This window comes from Coregonus clupeaformis, chromosome 1 (assembly GCF_020615455.1).
Source record: "Coregonus clupeaformis isolate EN_2021a chromosome 1, ASM2061545v1, whole genome shotgun sequence".
Classification (NCBI taxonomy): domain Eukaryota; kingdom Metazoa; phylum Chordata; class Actinopteri; order Salmoniformes; family Salmonidae; genus Coregonus; species Coregonus clupeaformis.
Genome location: NC_059192.1, coordinates 40133138 through 40154772, shown reverse-complemented (window position 1 = coordinate 40154772; position 21635 = coordinate 40133138). Strand labels below are relative to the sequence as shown.

The window sequence follows — 21635 nt, the reverse complement described above, 5'->3', positions numbered from 1 at the left end:
CCTACATCGTTGTCACCTTATTAACATTATAGTCAACAAACTAGAACTAACGTGTTAGTAAACCCACAATCCAATCCATTTGTACAATCATGTAGTACAGTGTACAGCAAGCAGTTCAGCAGTTACACCAGCAGGCCCCGGTGGCAATAAATTAATAAAACCGAAAGCTTAAGTTCCTCGGTGTCCACATCACTTAGGACTTAATATGATCCTCTCACACCAAAACAGCAGTGAAAAAGGCACGGCAACGCCTCTTCTCCCTCAGGAGGCTGAAATGATTTGACATGGCCCCTCAGATCCTCACAACCGTAAGCTATTTTCTGAAATTAGCTTGCCATTAACTTGTAAATATTGATCTTGTTGTGAGTTTATTTTCTTGTAATAATGAATGACAACTGAATACAGACTTGTCAATAGACGTAGTATAAACCAGCCTTTAGTCTTGAAATCTTTGGTTGTTTAGTACACGACCGTACTCACTGTTTACCACATGGCCTCACATTTTAATCCTGAAAGAGATGGGTGGGGCTAAGGCTTAAGAGGGTGTGAATGATGCTGAATGGGTGTAGACAAAGAAGTGCTCTCCAGTACGAAAACATTCAAGGGCCATTTTCTCAAAAGTGGGGTTACAAGTTTATCAACTTTCAAAGCAGAATTACTTTCCCATTGTTCCTCAATTGTAGTGTATGATATACCATTTTCTAGCTCTGAGTCTCTACTTTCATCCACGGTAAAAAACACAATTTCAAATGTTGCTACATAAGACCAAATTGAGCTGGTCGGTCACATATTGACTGGCTGCATCACTGTTTGGTATGCCTATAGCACTGCCCTCGATCGCATGGCGCTACAGAGGGTTGTGCGGACAGCCCAGTACATCACTGGGGCCGAGCTCCCTGCCATCCATGACCTCTATATCAGGCGGTGTGAAAAGAAGGCCCGGAAAATCGTCAAAGACCCCAACCCCCCAAGACAGACTATTTTCTCTGCTGCCGCATGACAAGAGGTACCGGTGCATCAAGTCTGACACAAACAGGCTCTTGAACAGCTTCTATCCCCAAGCAATATGACTGATAAATAGCTAACAAAATAGCTAAAAGGAATGAGGTTACCTTTTATCTTTATTGAACTTTTATTTCAATTATTGCACTGTCACTCCAACACACACACTAACTCCATCATTTGCTCACTCACACAGAATACACTATATGACCAAAAGTATGTGGACACCTGCTCGTCGAACATCTCATTCCAAAATCATGGGCATTAATATGGAGTTGCTTCCCCCTTTGCTGCTATATCAGCCTCCACTCTTCTGGGAAGGCTTTCAACTAGGTGTTAAAACATTGCTGCGGGGACTTTCTTCCATTCAGCCACAACAGAATTAGTGAGGTCGGGCACTGATGTTGGGTGATTAGGCCTGGCTCTCAGTCGGCGTTCCAATTCATCCCAAAGGTGTTCGATGGGGTTGAGGTCAGGGCTCTGTGCAGGCCAGCTAAATTCTTCCACACCGATCTCCTACAAAACATTTCTGTATGGACCTCACTTGGTGCACGGGGGCAATGCCATGCTGAAACAGCAAAGGGCCCAAACTGTTGCCACAAAGTTGGAAGCACAGAGTCGTCTAGAATATCATTGTATGCTGTAGCGTTAAGATCTCTCTTCACTGGAACTAAAGGGCCTAGGGCGAACCATGAAAAACAGCCCCAGACCATTATTCCTCCTGCACCAAACTTTACAGTTGACATTACGCATTGGGGCAGGTAGCATTCTCCTGGCATCCGCCAAACTCAGATTCCTCCTTTGGCCTGCCAGATGGTTAAGCATGATTCATCACTCCAGAGAACGGGTTTCCACTGCTCCAGAGTCCAATGGAGGCGAGCTTTACACCACTCCAGCCGACGCTTGGCATTGTGATCTTAGGCTTGTGTGCGGCTGCTCAGCTGTTGGAAACCCATTTCATGAAGCTCTCAACGAACAGTTCTTGTGCTGATGTTGCTTCCAGAGGCAGTTTGGAACTCGGTAGTGAGTGTTGCAACCGAGGACAGACCATTTTTACGTGTTACGTGCTGCAGCACTCGCCGGTCCCGTTAGGCCACACAAGGTCACAGAATGGGATAAAAATCGTCTGTCCTCAGTTCGAACACTCACTACCGAGTTCCAAACTGCCTCTGGAAACAACGTCAGCACAACAGCTGTTCGTCGGGAGCTTCATGAAATGGTTTTCCATGGCCGAGCAGCAATGCCAAGCGTCGGCCGGAGTGCTGTAAAGCTTGCCGCCATTGGACTCTGGAGCAGTGGAAACGCGTTCTCTGGAGTGATGAATCACACTTCACCTTCTGGCAGTCCAGCGGACAAATCTGGGTTAGGCGGATGCCAGGAGAATGCTACCTGCCCCAATGCATTGTGCCAACTGTAAAGTTAGGTGGAGGAGGAATAATGGTCTGGGGCTGTTTTTCATTGTTCTGGCTAGGCCCCTTAGTTCCAGTGAAGGGAAATCTTAACGCTACAGCATACAATGACATTCTAGACGATTCTGTGCTTCCAACTTTGTGGCAACAGTTTGGGGAAGGCCCTTTCCTGTTTCAGCATGACAATGCCCCTGTGCACAAAGCAAGGTCCATACAGAAATGGTTTGTCGAGATCGGTGTGGAATAACTTGACTGGCCTACACAGAGCCCTGACCTCAACCCCATCGAACACCTTTGGGATGAATTGGAACGCCGACTGCGAGCAAGGCGTAATCGCCCAACATCAGTGCCCGACCTCACTAATGCTCTTGTGGCTGAATGGAAGCAAGTCCCCGCAGCAATGTTCCAACATCTAGTGGAAAGCCTTCCCAGAAGAGTGGAGGCTGTTATAGCAGCAAATGCCCATGATTTTGGAATGAGATGTTTCGACAAGCAGGTGTCCACATACTTTTGGTCATGTAGTGTATCTTGGCGAAGGATAAATGCTCACTAACAGGGATGTAAGCAAATTTGTGAACACATTTGGGAGAAAAAAAGCTTTTTGTGCGTATGGAAAACTTCCCGAGATCTTTTATTTCAGCTCATGAAGCATGGGACAAACACTTTACATATTGTGTTTGTATTTTTGTTCAGTATATATCAAAGGTTAGAGGACAACTTATAGAAGACATCCATCTACATTTTGGATTGTTCCATTTAGTTTCAAGTGGGTAGCCAACGTGGAAAGTTAAAAACAACACTTTTGTTAATCACTCATATCGATATCAATTAGAAATCAATAGAGCGGGGGCAAACATTTGAATCTGACAATAATTAGTATATCCCTGGTTAGAAGAGAATTTGCTGAAGACAGTCATCCAAATTCTAGAATGTCGGATGGACGTTTTGGGAGGCTGCCGAAACGGGAAAGGAAACAAATCAGTTGCTTTGTTATTTAACTTCAACGAATCACGACCAGCCATAGGATATCAATCGTGACAAGGGATGGCAGTTATTTGAGTGATAGTTTGACTCTCAAATCCATGTATAGGTGTGAGGCCAGAGATTTTTATACAGAGAGCTCCTCGAATGTTCCCTGCTATTTGAATGTATGGCGAATATCAAATCTCAAAACAACTTAACCACGGTAACTAATGGTCACATTAAAGTTAATTCCAGGCTCTCTCCTATTCAATAAATAGAATAAAAAACGATACAAAAAGTTACCATATTATATATAGCATAGGCCACACTCATGTTTTTCGTTTTTTATCGAGGAAATATATGTGATTAAAATAGTTTTAATGACAACAGAAAAGCAGCAGCAGTGAAGTCCACAAAGCATATTGCATGTACAGTAACTAAAAGATACCAAAAACAATTTAGTTCAATCAACGTAACCTAAATATGTGGCTGTCCATGGTTCTGATGTCTGTGTGCATGTGTGAACGCGCACGCACACATGCACACAGAAATCAGAACCATGGAGAAACGCCAAAACCATCCTCTCTTTCATGTTGACGAAATGGTCTATCACTCTGTCATACAGTACACGCTTTTATTTTTTGTTGTATACCATCCTCTCTTTCATGTTGACGAAATGGTCTATCACTCTGTCATACAGTACACGCTTTTATTTTTTGTTGTCCTAGGCTACCTGGCTAAAATGCTGACTAGCTAGCCTAACTTCCATTCATGGGCAACATTATCTAGTTAACATTATCCTTCTACATCTAGCTACATATTGAACTTCCATCCTCTCAGGCCAGGAGCACAACAATGTATGAATTAATGGTTGAATCAGAATCGCCGTTATAATCATTGGCCAGTACGGAGAATTAAGTAAAACCACAAGTCCAAATCCCTATCTCCATCCATTGCTAATTTAGGAAAGGGCCAATTTTAGCTAGCTGGCTAGCTAGCCACAGGAGGGCAACAACACAACCAGAAGCAACAATTCAAGTTTTTCTGTCAATGAGGTATGCTCTCAATGATAGGAGTGGCGCCAAATCCAAGCTGGCTTCCCTTGACACTTAACTTGGTGCGCCAGGACCATTCCCAGTTGAGCTCAACGCTGATTGACTAATTTGTTATACTTTTTTTGTGAAGGGATGCCAGATGCTCGGGCGGCAACAATGTCATACTCGTTTGGACCAGACAGCATCAGATAGACGGCCTACACGTAGAGAGACAGAGGGGCGCTGTTTCGATCGCTTGGATACTTTCTCCTGTGAGATACATTCAGCCTCTTGCGCATTGATGGGAAACTATGAAACACATTTATTTATTTATTTTAATTTTTGGAATTTTTGGGGGGCATCCATGAATACACGGCACTGCAGAAAAGTTACTGGTGGCATAGCCTGTCTCAGGGAGGTTTTGTAGATACACTCTAAAAATTAGAGGTTTAACAAGGGTTCTTCTAAGATCCTCAAAGTTCTTCGAAGAACCTTATGGTTCTTGGCACTGAAAATGGCCCCCAAAAGGTTATTCCAAGAACCCCATAGGAGGTGGGGTTCATCGAGGAACCTCCTTAGTTGGTGGGGGTTCTTGCAGGAACCTAACTGCCCAACTGAAACATTTGGATTTGAAAGGACAGCAGGTGTAGGCACTTAACTGAAAAATGTAAAGATCTCCTCAATTTAAGGTAAGGTTTGTCCCTTGTATAATCTAAATTGATATTGTTTTATGATGATACCATCTGTCTTTTCATATTTGTTCAAATCTTTCTAAAACAGAAAATTGACACAATTCAATGGATATCAATCAACAAAGAGGTAAGAATATGTAGGCTATAATAATATGTTGAAGGCTAGCTGTATTGGGTGCAGATGACTGAACTGCTCATTTTTGTGTCTGTGTCTGCAGAGATACAGACGAGGAGGCGTACAAAGGGATGTCAATTTGTATTGGTATGTTATGCTGATCACATTTACCATCCTACTCCCTTACCTCTTCAATGAATATCCCATAGGCCTCTACATTATGGACTAGGTATGTGTATGAAAACCATTATCAAAACAGTTTTTTTCATTCACATTTACCACAAAAACCAAGGTATGAATACTGTCTTGTGCATGTTTTGTTTATCATCTGTATAATTACAACAACAAAACACATTCACAGACTTCACCCTCCCTACACCTCTGATGAATATAACAGGACACCTGTTCGATCACCATGCACTGAAAATCATTCTGGCTATGGATACAGAGAACATCAATACATTAACATCAACACACCAGAGGATATACCCATTGAACTTGGGGCTCTGCTGGGAGTTTACCTCATATTTGCTTTGCCACAAAAATCATAATAAACACTGACAACTAAAATATTGTTATTGTTGTTATTGTTATGCATATTATTATTATTATTTATATAATAGGGGAGGGGTAGTTCAAAGATTAACCCCAAAAGGTTATTCGAGGATCCATTAAAATGGGTTCTTTGAAGAATTCCCACATTTCCAACAACATCAGGGCTAAAGACACTCGAATGGCAGCTTTCGCCATCTTTCCGGGACAGTTTTGTAGACTAATACCGCAAACCAAGCCCGTCTTTACCTCGGCTTCCTCGCCTCAAGCAGCTCCTGGCGGGGTTGTGGAGGACAGGACTCAGCTTAAGATAGGCACGCAACAGCCAGCATATTTCCCTTTTTCGGTAAAAAAACTAATCATGTGAAAAATAAAAAATTGTCATAATGAATATATCCCGATAAGCCTATACCACGGTTGGAAGTTGAATAGCCTACAAACTATCAACAACATTTCACTATGCTCAAGAAAGTACCATTTTCTCTAGCCTCGTAATGACCAGACTTAATTTGGACTTCAACATTAATTGCCTTGCATAAAAAGTACATAATGAGATCCACAATTATTTTAGTTGCTGCATATCCTTTGAGATGGTGGGGCATTAGATTAGATGGCAAAAAATGGTTTCACATAAAAATAAAAATATTGTTATGCTTGGTGAAAGTTGCAATTAGACCTACATAAATTGATTTGAAATTAAATTAAATTTAAAAAGACGAGGGCACACCAGTTAGCGGCAGTGGCTAGGCACACACCCAGGGGCAAAGATTTAATTGATGCCACAATCACCAATTAGTGTAATCCGGGTGATACCAGTGTTGGAGGAGAGGTGTCCTGACATCTTATTGTTGTCTGGTTAGAGAGAGCAACTTTCTGGTGAAACGCTGTTAATTAACGATTCATCCAAAATGTCTGATAAAACAAGGATGCTGAATTGATTGGATTGTAGCCTATGGATGCAAAAACTTAAGACACATTTCCTACATATTCCATACAATTTATAAATGTCCCTATACACATCATATTTCAATGAAAGTGCATGAAATTAACTAAATAATGATTGGTCTATAGTGAATTAATTTGAGTTTCAGGAAATGCATTAGCTCTGTAGAAGTTACTGTACATTGCATATGAGAGAAACACAAATTGGCCTCTCACTGGGGTGATAATAATGATAGGCTACTGAGGGGCAAAATGTAAAATGTAGCATTATTAAATGCCATCTTATCCACAGGGCAAATACATTATTCATAACATTTAACTGGAAATGTTTTTTTTAAATCTAATGAGCATTTAGTGGATTATTCTGCATCAAGGGTTTAGTTGGGGTAAATGAGTAATCTCTTCCAGGCTGAGGAATTAGTGAAATAACTACCAATAACTACCTACTATTACAATGAGGGATGTCAACATTAACTTGAAATGTTTATTATATTTTTCACTATCCCTCATACATAGGACTTCTGCATACAGTTGGATGTAAATGAATTTTTAAATAGGACCACTTCGAAATATTGTGGCGAGTGTTCTGTGGATTTCAAATATAATTCTTATGCAATTGAACATATATGTATAGTAATCAAGCTTTTTCTTTGAGTTCCATTTTGAGAAAATCATGGCTTTGATTTGTCAAGGCAGAGCGCGCGTGTGTGCGTGCGTGCGTGCGTGTCAGCACGCCTCACTGCACCTGCCGCTGATAGGGATAAGTGTGTGTGAGCGGAGCAGAAAGGCAGTAACGAGGCAGACACTGTCGTGATCACTCGCTCTCAGATGCTAACAGCAACCAAAGGAAGGAAGGAAGGAGAATCGTTATACCGGCCAGAGTGCGCCTGCGGATGACCAGCCTCCTCGCGGACATAACACACTCTACCTCCACGACCAGCCGGTGAGTGATATGCAGGTGCAACACACAGTTTTGGGGTCTCTTGGATTAGTTGTTTTTTTCCTGAAAAGGGAAAGTGTTATTTTTAGCAAAGCCTTATACCAAGACAGGTGTTTGTTTGTGATTTGAAACCTTGTCTTAAAATCGGATGTTTATCGGACATTTTTACTACATTTATTGGAAATAGACCTAAAGCCCAATATAAATGTGTTCTATTTAATGTGTATATTGTAGTGTATTTGATATATCCAGAGGAAATATTCCTTATTCATCAAAAGCCTATTGCCTACACTAAAATGGACAATGTCCAACCCAAGTGAATAGACCAACACCTGTGAATGGACATTGTTTACAACGAAACTGCAGACGCGTGTAGACAGAAGAGGCAGTTGCAGTGCAGATGGGAAGACAATGAAACAAACCGACTGAAAACCTGAGACAAAGGGCGCTAGAAGTCAAACCCATATGCCTGCTCAATGTTTAGGTCAGAGGAAATTTTTCTGAATGACATAATACATCAAGAATTTGCCACAAAAAATATATATTTAAATAAATGTCAGATAATGTTGAATAAAAACCTATCAATGTCATCGCTCTCATAAACCAGGTCACCCGTGATACAAGTCAGTATTCCATGTCTGATGATGTCGGGAGATGACTTGAAAACCGGCCACTAGGGGCAACAGTGAGCACTTATCTTCAAGTAGGTTTGGGTTTTGCAAGGGTGTTGAATGGAGGATGGGCGTAAGCATCTGCCTCTGATTACAAAGGTTGCAAGTTTGAATCCAGTGATATAAAGTTGATTGAGATATTTGTTTTAAGCCTATTCCAAACCTTAACCCTTACCTTAACCATTCAGAGTTAATGCCTAACCTTAAGATTTCGGAGTTAATGCCTAAACTTATCCTTAAACACTTCAAAATTTGACGTTTGTAACAACTTCGAAATTTGACATTTGAGAAACATGGATGAATGTCTAATTCTGATGTGAGACTGTGAGAGCTAGTTGTTGTCATGGGGTTATGAACTCTCAAATATGTGGTTTTAGAAAATAAAAATGATATAAAATTGAGCGTGATTCAAATGTTGGCATAATACAGATATGATTAATTCACCACAAAATATATTCCTATAGGCCTAATTGTATCTGGAGTCTGCACTATTTGCTATGAAAAATTAAGAGATTTCTGATGGAAAACAATTAATATTTTGATAAAATGCATATTTATTCAGAGAAATATAAATAAATTAAAACCTCTATTCATCACTTTTATAATGGTCTCAACAGTAAAGAATTGTAGAATGCACAGTAAAATACCTTAAATGTGTTTTACAGAATAAATGCTGTAGATTGAACTGCATTATAGGTAAAATGCTGAAAAATACAGTTATTAACTGTAATTGGAAACCTCCTGTAGAAATTACTCTAAAATACTGTATTCTTTACAGTGATAGCTTATGCCTACTGTACATTCAAATGTTCAGTTTCAGGTGCCCACATAATAATCACCTACATAATAATTGTTGTAAAACTAACAGCAATGTACCATATTTATTTACAGTAAATATGGTACAGTTAATTGCAATGCACTCTGGGTGATTTCAGGCATAACTGGTAAATGATACCGTCAATTCCAATGAATTGTTGGTTTAACAGTATATTACTTTTAAAAAGTACTGTATTTCAAATTGTACTGTATTCCACCACACATAATACAGTACCCTACTGTCGTTTTGGAGTGCCAAAATCCTTTTGCCCAATAGTGGGTGCATGGTAAAGTGAGTTTCTGGCTCATTAACATATTTTGAGGAGTGCCTTGTAAGAGGCTACATTTGTTGCACCTGTGACTGAAAGTGCTGTATTAGTGCCCCAACAATTAAATGTTTATAGGGACAGATCGGTTTGATGCTTGCTGCCACTCCAATTTGCCATGCCCTTGGTCTATTTGGCCTTGTAGTAACTGCAAGTTTGGAAGCCTTTGTTAAGGCCTCCATAAGTGCAAGTGATTCATACCCACACACATTATATATATATATATACATACATACAGTTGAAGTCGGAAGTTTACATACACTTAGGTTGGAGTCATTAAAACTCGTTTTTCAACCACTCCACAAATTTCTTGTTAACAAACTATAGTTTTGGCAAGTTGGTTAGGACATCGACTTTGTGCATGACACAAGTAATTTTTCCAACAATTGTTTACAGACAGATTATTTCACTTATAATTCACTGTATCACAATTCCAGTGGGTCAGAAGTTTACATACACTATGTTGACTGTGCCTTTAAACAGCTTGGATAATTCCAGAAAATTATGTCATGGCTTTAAAAGCTTCTGATAGGCTAATTGACATCATTTGAGTCAATTGGAGGGGTACCTGTGGATGTATTTTAAGGCCTACCTTCAAACTCATTGCCTCTTTGCTTGACATCATGGGAAAATCAAAAGAAATCAGCCAAGACCACAGAAAAAAGATTGTAGACCTCCACAAGTCTGGTTCATCCTTGGGAGCAATTTCCAAACGCCTGAAGGTACCACGTTCATCTGTACAAACAATAGTGCGCAAGTATAAACACCATGGGACCACACAGCCGTCATACCGCTCAGGAAGGAGACGCGTTCGGTCACCTAGATATGAACGTACTTTGATGTGAAAAGTGCAAATCAATCCCAGAACAACAGCAAAGGACCTTGTGAAGATGCTGGAGGAAACAGGTACAAAAGTATTTATATCCACAGTGAAACGAGTCCAAATCGACAAAACCTGAAAGGCCGCTCAGCAAGGATGAACCCACTGCTCCAAAACCTCCGTAAAAAAGCCAGACTACGGTTTGCAACTGCACATGGGGACAAAGATTGTACTTTTTGGAGAAATGTCCTCTGGTCTGATGAAACAAAAATAGAACTGTTTGGTCATAATGACCATCGTTATGTTTGGAGGAAAAAGGGGGTCGCTTGCAAGCTGAAGAACACCATCCCAACAGTGAAGCACGGGGGTGGCAGCATCATGCTGTGGGTGTGCTTTGCTGCGGGAGGGACAGGTGCACTTCACAAAATAGATGGCAAAATTATGTGGATATATTGAAGAAACATCTCAAGACATCAGTCAGGAAGTTAAAGCTTGGTCGCAAATGGGTCTTTCAAATGGACAATGACCCCAAGCATACTTCCAAAGTTGTGGCAAAATGGTTTAAGGACAACAAAGTCAAGGTATTGGAGTGGCCATCACAAAGCCCTGACCGCAATCCTATAGAACATTTGTGGGCAGAACTGAAAAAGCGTGTGCGAGCAAGAAGGCCTACAAACCTGACTCAGTTACACCAGCTCTGTCAGGAGGAATGGGCCAAAATTCACCCAACTTATTGTGGGAAGCTTGTGGAAGGCTACCCAAAACGTTTGACCCATGTTAAACAATTTAAAGGCAATGCTACCAAATACTAATTGAGTGTGTGTAAACTTCTGACCCACTGGGAATGTGATGAAATAAATAAAAGCTGAAATAAATAATTATTTCTACTATTATTGTGACATTTCACATTCTTAAAATAAAGTGGTGATCCTAACTGACCTAAGACAGGGAATTTTTACTTTTATATTGTGAAAAACTAAGTTTAAATGTATTTGGCTAAGGTGTATGTAAACTTCGGACTTCAACTATATATATATATACACACACTACCGTTCAAAAGTTTGGGGTCAGTTAGAAATGTCCTTGTTGTCATTTTTTTTGTCCATTAAAGTAACATCAAATTGCCAGTTGAGGACCTGTGAGGCGCCTGTTTCTCAAACTAGACACTCTAATGTATTTGTCCTCTTGCTCAATTGTGCACCGGGGCCTCCCACTCCTCTTTCTATTCTGGTTAGAGCCAGTTTGCGCTGTTCTGTGAAGGGAGTAGTACACAGCGTTGTACGAGATCTATCTTCAGTTTCTAGGCAATTTCTCGCATAGAATAGCCTTCATTTCTCAGAACAAGAATAGACTGACGAGTGTCTGAAGAAAGTTATTTGTTTCTGGCCATTTTGAGCCTGTAATCGAACCCACAATTGCTGATGCTCCAGATACTCAACTAGTCTCAAGAAGGCCAGTTTTATTGCTTCTTTAATCAGCACAACAGTTTTCAGCTGTGCTAATATAATTGCAAAATAGTTTTCTAATGATCAATTAGCCTTTTAAAATGATAAACTTTGATTAGCAAACACAACGTGCCATTGGAACACAGGACTGATGGTTGCTGATAATGGGCCTCTGTACGCCTATGTAGATATTCCATTAAAAATCTGCAGTTTCCAGCTACAATAGCCATTTACAACATTAACAATGTCTACACTGTATTTCTGATCAATTTTATGTTATTTTAATGGACAAAAAAATTGCTTTTCTTTCAAAAACAAGGACATTTCTAAGTGACCCCAAACTTTTGAACGGTTGTGTGTGTATTTATGTATGCATGTATGCATGCATGCATACATACATACATATATATATATATATATATATATATATACAGACAGACAGACAGACAGACAGACAGACACATATAATTGATATGCTGTAATATGAAAACACATTAAACATTTTATATACACTGCTCAAAAAAATAAAGGGAACACTTAAAACAACACAATGTAACTCCAAGTCAATCACACTTCTGTTAAATCAAACTGTCCACTTAGGAAGCAACACTGATTGACAATAAATTTCACATGCTGTTGTGCAAATGGAATAGACAACAGGTGAAAATTATAGGCAATTAGCAAGACACCCCCAATAAAGGACTGGTTTTGCAGGTGGTGACCACAGACCACTTCTCAGTTCCTATGCTTCCTGGCTGATGTTTTGGTCACTTTTGAATGCTGGCGGTGCTTTCACTCTAGTGGTAGCATGAGACGGAGTCTACAACCCACACAAGTGGCTCAGGTAGTGCAGCTCATCCAGGATGGCACATCAATGCGGGCTGTGGCAAGAAGGTTTGCTGTGTCTGTCAGCGTAGTGTCCAGAGCATGGAGGCGCTACCAGGAGACAGGCCAGTACATCAGGAGATGTGGAGGAGGCCGTAGGAGGGCAACAACCCAGCAGCAGGACTGCTACCTCCACCTTTGTGCAAGGAGGAGCAGGAGGAGCACTGCCAGAGCCCTGCAATATGACCTCCAGCAGGCCACAAATGTGCATGTGTCTTCTCAAACGGTCAGAAACAGACTCCATGAGGGTGGTATGAGGGCCCGACATCCAGAGGTGGGGGTTGTGCTTACAGCCCAACACTGTGCAGGACGTTTGGCATTTGCCAGAGAACACCAAGATTGGCAAATTCGCCACTGGCGCCCTGTGCTCTTCACAGATGAAAGCAGGTTCACACTGAGCACATGTGACAGACGTGACAGAGTCTGGAGACGCCGTGGAGAATGTTCTGCTGCCTGCAACATCCTCCAGCATGACCGGTTTGGCGGTGGGTCAGTCATGGTGTGGGGTGGCATTTCTTTGGGGGGCCGCACAGCCCTCCATGTGCTCGCCAGAGGTAGCCTGACTGCCATTAGGTACCGAGATGAGATCCTCAGACCCCTTGAGACTATATGCTGGTACGGTTGGCCCTGGGTTCCTCCTAATGCAAGACAATGCTAGACCTCATGTGGCTGGAGTGTGTCAGCAGTTCCTGCAAGAGGAAGGCATTGATGCTATGGACTGGCCCGCCCGTTCCCCAGACCTGAATCCAATTGAGCACATCTGGGACATCATGTCTCGCTCCATCCACCAACGCCACGTTGCACCACAGACTGTCCAGGAGTTGGCAGATGCTTTAGTCCAGGTCTGGGAGGAGATCCCTCAGGAGACCATCCGCCACCTCATCAGGAGCATGCCCAGGCGTTGTAGGGAGGTCATACAGGCACGTGGAGGCCACACACACTACTGAGCCTCATTTTGACTTGTTTTAAGGACATTACATCAAAGTTGGATCAGCCTGTAGTGTGGTTTTCCACTTTAATTTTGAGGGTGACTCCAAATCCAGACCTCCATGGGTTGATACATTTGATTTCCATTGATAATTTTTTTGTGATTTTGTTGTCAGCACATTCAACTATGTAAAGAAAAAAGTATTTAAAAGATTATTTCATTCATTCAGATCTAAGATGTGTTCCCTTCATTTTTTTGAGCAGTGTATATTTGATACGCTGTAATATGAAAACACATTACCTAGCAGCCAACCTGCTCACACTAATCCCATGCAATTAGAGTAAAATACTGTAAAAAATAAACCCGCCTCCCCTCAATGAATTTAATTCATTCATACATTCATTAATTCATTACAATTACTGAAAGAAAAATTACAGTAAGTTTTGGTACCGTAAAACTGATAATGGTAACATGCTGTACTGTGCATTTACAGCATTATACTGGCAGCATATTACTGTAATTATATAATACAGCTGTGTTGCTGTAATGATTACAGTTGTCTTACTGTAAAACATTTTACAGCATTCCTGCTGTAAAGCAAAATAACAGTATTTAGGGAAAAGTTTTACACTGTATTTATATCGGCCTACTAATTTGGGATCATGCATGTTTCAGCCTAATATATTAATTTATTATAATATAAGAATGCAATACATTTTAACAACTCTTTCGCAAAAGCATCATCATATTCAAAATCTCGATTCATCACCTTTAAAATGTCCTACACTTTGGAATAACAATCATTTTAATAATGTATTATTAACGTATATCATCTTCCTACAGACAAACCATGGACCATAATTTTTTACCTCATTCCCTCTGGACCAGTGAGGGTAAATTCCTCCACCCCCACGCGACAGTCCTCTACTCCAGCGTACATGTCACATGCAATATCCCTGCTGGGGCACAGTTCGGCCCGTGCATCCTTCAGAACACGTTCTATGACACCATCGCCTTTATAGCGCTAAAATCCTGCGACAAGAGAAGCAAATCATACGTGTTCAGGGTAAGTTAATTTTATATTTAATAACACAATTTGGCTTGCAAGCTGGGATACCACGCAGAGACATAAGGATGCCACACAGAGACTCATAGGCTAAATCAAAATCTTCTTAAAAAATATAAACAACAAAATGGCTTGTTCTACAATTAGATATTTTTGTTGATATAGACATTCAGTCATCCATATACCAGTGGGAAATGATTGACCAGCCATTACATTTACACCTTTACAAATTCCAATCAATTCAATGTTTTCACCATGATTGAGGAGAGGCGATACTCATTTAAATATTGACAATGATGTCTCTATGAATGAATATTCATAATTATTTCTCTGAACAGGTGGACCCAGAGGCTATGCGGAGCTCTGCTCTCGTGCTGTCCTGGCTGCGGCTGGTGCAGGCAGCACGTGACCGGGAGGAGCAGAACACCGAAGCGTTCCTGAAGGGAGGCCAGCTGTATTTCCGGACCACCAGGGACATCCATCAGGAAGAGGAATTGTTGGTGTGGTATGACCAGGAGCTGTCACATCTACTGGGCTTCACTGACATCTCAACCAGAGGACATAATGCCGGTGAGAGAAATAGAGAAACTTGGGAAAGTGCTATAGAAATACAGCTCTTTATCAGCACCCTAACCAAAAAGATCCTATCCTGTAGGATTTTATCTTATAGGATTCAATACAAGAATCCAATGGAAGAATCCTATCAGATTTTGGAACCAGTCCTATTGGAATCCTATGGGATTCTATCCCATAGGACTGGTTACAAAATCTGCTAGGGTTTTTCTATTGGATTCTTGTATTGAAATCTTATTCAATAAAATCCCATAGGAATCCAATAGGACTGGTTGCAAAATCTGGTACGATTTGTCTATTGAATTATTGTATTGGAATCCTATAAGATAAAATTCTATAGTATCCCATAGGAGTCCAATAGGACTGGTTCCAAAATCTGGTACGATTTGTCTATTGAATTATTGTATTGGAATCCTATAAGACAAAATCCTATAGTATCCCATAGGAGTCCAATAGGACTGGTTTCAAAATCTGATAGGATTGAATCACTCCCATATTGTGCTGTTATGTTGAAGAGGTTGAGAACCTCAGGGAATTATTACTGGTGTGAGTAGGCGAAGAGATGAAGATTGTGCTCTGTAGAGACATGGGAGAGAGACTGTTCCTCAGTTTACTGGTCTGATTGCAGTTTAACATAAATGTTCAGGTTTCTGTGCCATATTTAGCTGTGAGATTGTCTAATAAAGCTCCATATTACATTATTTTAGCGCTAAGTTCCTGTACGTGGACTGTATGTGTTACTACATTACACAACCTCACGTTTTGACCACAGATTAGTGATGTTAGTATAAACATTTATAGTAATCACTACACAAAATGGATTGCTTAAAACAGATCAATATCATTGGTTTTGTACCGTTGATTCTGTCATACGCGCCGGCGGTCGAATTCTACTATCATTTTCAAACTCAAATGGCAGGGAAAATTCGGGGCGCACGCTCTATAAAACTTGCTTGCATCACACCAATACATACATTTGAGAGTCAAACTATCACTCAAATAACAGCCGACCCTTGTCACTATTGATATCCAATGGCGGGTCGTGATTCGTTGAAGTTAAATAACAAAGCAACTGATTTGTTTCCTTACCCGTTTTAGCAGCCTTACACAACTTCCATCCGACATTCTAGAATTTAGATGATTTTCTTCAGCAAATTCTCTTCTAACCATTGCTATTCAAATTATTCTCAGATTAAGTGTGGCCTTTGAATAGTGTTAGTTTAAACAGTGCATACACACCAAATGTCTGCCACTGCTCTATAGATTTCAAATGTATATGAGTGATTAACAAAATAGTGTTGCGTTTAGCTTTCTGTGTTGGCGACCCACTTGAAACAAAATGCAACAATCCAAAATGTAGCTGGCTGTCTTCTACAAGTTGTCCTCTAACCAGTGATATACATATTATTCCCAGATATTTGTTGTTGTTGTGAGGTTAGTTTGAACAGGATGTGCAACCCGACTCCCCCCTCTTGTTCTATTGATTTCAACATGACATCAATATGAGTGATTGATTGACAAATAAGTGTTGTGTTGTGTTTCCGTTTCGGTAACCCCCAAATCAAAATGCATCACTCCAAAATGTAGCTGGTTGTCTTTAGCAGATTCTTCTCTAACAAGAGTTGCAAACAATATTTCCAATTTCACATGTGGTTTTTGAGTTGTGTTAGTTTCAACAGTGCATGCAACCTGATTTCCCCCTAATCAATATGAGTGATTAATTGCCACTTGTCAAAGCAACAGGTGGGGAGCTGAACTTGGTAGTTAATTAACACTGCAAGACCTGCTAGCTGTGATGTCATCAATCACTCTTAAAGGGACAGCTTTCTTAAAGGTGAATAAAACAGAAATTAATATAGAACTGTTGTTTCCGATCAACAAAAATATTGTTATTAATGTTGTTGTATTGTACTGGAACTTATGACAACAATTTATAATTTATTGGGTTCAATTTAGAAAAAAAGTTCTAACAGGATTCTGATTGGGGTGACAAAATCCTACAAGAATGATCAAAACCTATAGGATCCAATCGGACTACATTTGATTTCCAATAGGAAAGAAAGTACTCCAATAGGATTCTGATAGAGGTGACACAAAACCCTATAGGAATGTGAGAATCCTATAGGATTCTATTGGAAAAACAATTAATCCTATAGGATATTTTGACAAGGGCATCCGCATCTTTTTCATGATCATCCTCAAAAGATAGGCCTACTAATGTTACCCTTGTTGTTTTGTTGTTTCAGAATTTGTCAGGAGTTTTGTTGTAGCCTGTGCGTAAATGCGTAATGGAACTGACAAAATGAAGAGACGTACTGAAAATGTTCAAACATATGTGGACTATTGTTATTTATTTACATTATGTCTGACTTCATTTTGCAACAATGTGTTTTGTAATATACATATTAACTAACAAAATGTATATATCTTCACAGAGCTCAAATGCGCAAAATGTAACCAGGTCTTCAAGAACGAGCATCCCTACTTGGCCCACTGCCGCTTCCTGTGCGCGCAGGTGAAGAATGACATGCCGAGCAGAGAGGCCTACGAACACAAACACATGGAAATAAAGCGGCAACACCGCATCACAGACTTCCACAACATCGCCAGGGATCTGGAACGTAAAAAATCCAGCGCCAGCGAGGAAGCAGAGATTTCTCTGCGGAAAAGGAAGCACCAGGAGACGGATTACCCCCGATGGAGGAAACCGGTGTTACTGGAGAAAACCAATATCTTGAATGACAACATCACACAGATAACCAGAGACTACCACCTCATTGCGCCAGAGTCAACTGGCTCTGCCTTGAAACTGAAGGCGGAGAAGTACCATCTCAAAAGGGACCGAGTGGAATGTAAAAATAGTGCGTTTACAGAAGTAGGAGCAGCGAAAATTAGTTTCATACACGAACAAGAAAAACCAACAGATTCTGAGACAGTGATGGAGATGAGCTCTGGTTTGAACTCAAACAGCAGTGTGTTTTCATTCGTTCTGCGCAGTGGACAGGAGGAGCAGAAAAGTGCTTTCTGTAAACCCAGTAAAAGGACTTCTTCTAACCGCTCTACAGCTCACCCATCCAACACACCTGCCCCATCGAACTGCCTAGAGGACGTGAGAGACATTTTTACCTCAAAGACTGTTCTGGGATACAACAATTTGTTGGCATCTAATATGTTGAATGGTGATTTACCTGGCGCACAGACCCTACCCACACCGGTTACTGGCAACGCTTTTCCCTACCCTCCAGAGCACTGGTCCAGGAGCATTGGAGCCCAACTACAAAGCACGTCATCGATTCTTCCTCCAACATTTAGCTCCTTTGGGGTGTCAGTGCAGAACTGGTGCGCCAAGTGTAACCTCTCCTTCCGCATGACTTCAGACCTGGTGTTCCACATGCGCTCCCACCACAAGAATGAGTTTGCGGCGGAGTCCCAGGTGAGGAGGCGAGAGGAGAAACTCACCTGCCCTATCTGCCACGAGTTCTTCCGGGAACGGCACCACCTGTCACGCCACATGACGTCTCACAATTAAAGCCTATTGGACATGTGAAAACGGGTATTTAATGAAAACGACATCGGACATTCTGTATGTAATTACAAGAGTAGACCTGAGTAATTAAACATTTAATGACAATTTGAAGTCACGAACAGCTGAATGTAGGAATATTGTTGATCATTGTCCTGTTGTGTAGGTTGGAAAATTACATATGTCTGAACTGTGCCTTGTGAAACTCACGGTCGACTGGAGAGAGACTGAAGGTCGCTTAATTGCAGCTCTTGCTATAGACCCTTTATTGTTAAACATGTTTTCAATGTCTGTTGCTCATTGTTTGACTGGACATACAGTATTACCAGAGCTTGTACAGAGATGTGTAGATTCATTTAGCTGTTTTTGATGAAAAACATCAAAACCAAACTCTACTAGCACTGTGTCTTTATACTTAGGCCTACATAAAGACATTTTGTGTGAAACATATGGACCTTGTATTACTTGACCCACTAGATTCACTGGGGTCACCCATACATGTGACCACATAGGCCCACAACCTGAACTATTTCAACCATTTCATTTTCATGACCTGAAAGGGGACATGCATTGCTGAATAAAGATATTATATTTCACCTAACAGATGAAAATGACTGCAAATAACACAGTGTATAATAATATGGAAACATTTATATATTTGAAAAACCATTTTAGCAAGCTGTTGAGCGTTTGAGACGGCATTGCCTTTAGTGGTCCTCTGTAGCTCAATTGGTAGAGCATGGCGCTTGTAATGCCAGGGTAGTGGGTTCGATCCCCGGGACCACCCATATGTAAAAATGTATGCACACATGACTGTAAGTCGCTTTGGATAAAAGCTAAATGGCATATTATTATTATTATTATTATTATTATTATTCCCTTCTATTCCAACAGGTGGCATCAGACACCAATGTTCCTCAAACGCAGCGGCCAGTGAGTTAAGTAGTTCAATCCCATTCCAAGATACTTGTTGGCCTTTTCAACTTGTTTAATGAAGGCGGGTAATGACTCCAATGAGGCCAAGTGGGGATAGTACCAAAACCAACAATAAAATTGTTATACAGTATTAGGCCATTCATTATAGTTGTAAAAAACCCATTCCACCTGGACCATCACTCACAATAGTCTGACTCATGTCTTTATTTGTCACTCATCAAGCTTATAATCTAGAATTTACATGCTGACAGCGAGAGCAGCTCTTAATCAATCACTTAATCTGTTAATTAGCACAATATCTGGTTAATCATGCTGAACATTAAACACTGAACCTAATGGCTGGTTACGGTAGCCCTAAGGGGCAAATTAATTATTTGTCTGGACCCTGAAGACAAATAGAACCAATATTGAATGGCACACAAGGTCAACTCTTTGGCAATTTCTCACATTGACAAAGCTGGAAAGATTACATTCTTATCAGTTTTACTAGATGGAACTCACCTCTAGAGTGCGATCTTTCCACATGATTGAACAGGCCCAACAGGCCCAATTCCATTTCAGTAACATTTCAACCTGCCCAAGTCCCTTTCCCCTGCCGTAAGTGTTCACAGATCTGAAAGAAGAGTGATGTCTCCAGGGTGGAGCTTTACATTTTTACATTTTAGTCATTTAGCAGACGCTCTTATCCAGAACAACTTACAGTTAGTGAGCGCATACATTTTTCACACTGGCCCCCAGTGGGAATCGAACCCACAACCCTGGAATTGCAAGGACCATGCTCTACCAACTGAGCTACAGGAGGCCTGTTGCTGACACCTATCTAGTCACTTTACATAGGCCTAGTGAACTGAACACCATAGGGTAGGCATAGAGGTTAGGGGTTGAAATGGAAGCATCACTTTGTAGTGATTCATTTTAAGAAAGAAAGCCTTTTGTTTTACCAAAGTGACCTGATGATATCTTGTTGCAGAGATATAACTTGTTTTGAGTCTTCATAACAGCTGATGAAAAACATACAGTACCAGTCAAGGGTTTTTCTTTATTCAGTCAAACAATGATAGTTCTGTTTCAGACATTATAGAATAAATGTGAATGTGATTATATAAACCGACACAATATTAGTCCTCCTAATTAACAAAACGACGATTCACCTCGGGTTCTCATCACCTGCGGAAAGAGCCGTTTCAGGCGAGCACAGAAAATCCTCTGTCATCTCATAATAGCTGCCTTCATATCCTCCATTAATTGAGCCGCCTCCATTTGGAAACCCAAATATTGCCCTTGGTCCTCCCGGCTAAACTGCACTTTATTTATAAAACAGGAGTACTGTAGTTTTTCCTTGAACTGAGGCTTTGAACCCCCCCCATTATTTTATATGCACAAATGGTCTAGTGTGAAAAGATGATTGCCCAAATTATTCTCAGCATGATTTAAAAGTAGGGTACAGGGAATTTAGAGAACTCCTTCAAGTTGAATCCCGGGGCGCAACTTTCACTGGGGACTGGGGGGACATGACCCCCCACATTCTGAAATTGCATGTTTGTCCCCCCCCAGTTTTATCATTGCACTGTGATACAAAACGTGGCTCCGGTGTGCTTTAGAACCATGCGGACGCCTCAGAGCGGTCAGGTAGGCTGTTTTCGTTTCAGCCGGCTGGATATAGGACTGCACAGACACCACAGAGCAGAGTGTGCGGACAGGCTGTGTGAAGATAGAGCTTCTGAAAGGCTGGCGTATAGGACCAGCATGGGAGAGATGAACAGAGGCAGCTGCTGCCTGTGTTAAGCTTCAACTCAGAGTTGTAAAAACAAGCAGAGTAGAAACTGGCTACTCTTTAGTTGACTGATCTAGCTGGCAAAGTATATGCTGTTTCACAGAAAGAAAATGTTTATTCCCAGTGCTGAGCTAGTAGTGTAACTGACATGTTACATCCCTTCTTGACTGAAGTGAATGAACTACTAGCAGCTAGTTATTACATTTTAGACTTTTTAGCAGAC

The 21635-nt window shown here is 40.8% G+C and overlaps 1 protein-coding gene across 1 annotated transcript; it reads left to right on the top strand.

The window, feature by feature from the left end:
- The first annotated feature begins 7501 nt into the window (after nt 1-7501).
- LOC121582580 (PR domain zinc finger protein 8-like) lies at nt 7502-19413 on the top strand. The gene is made up of 4 exons (XM_041898483.1): nt 7502-7652; nt 14384-14606; nt 14945-15176; nt 17615-19413. The coding sequence occupies exons 1-4, from the start codon at nt 7603-7605 to the stop codon at nt 18706-18708; spliced, it is 1599 nt and encodes a 532-aa protein (XP_041754417.1). The 5' UTR covers nt 7502-7602; the 3' UTR covers nt 18709-19413.
- Nucleotides 19414-21635: the final 2222 nt, after the last annotated feature.

What these genes read in the sequence shown, in the direction of transcription:
- LOC121582580 (XM_041898483.1), top strand. Translation starts at nt 7,603, where the DNA reads ATGACCAGCCTCCTCGCGGACATAACACACTCTACCTCCACGACCAGC. An exon ending in TCTACCTCCACGACCAGCCG is followed by an intron (nt 7,653 to 14,383) that starts GTGAGTGATATG and finishes ATCTTCCTACAG; the next exon opens with ACAAACCATGGACCATAATT. An exon ending in AACCAGAGGACATAATGCCG is followed by an intron (nt 15,177 to 17,614) that starts GTGAGAGAAATA and finishes ATATCTTCACAG; the next exon opens with AGCTCAAATGCGCAAAATGT.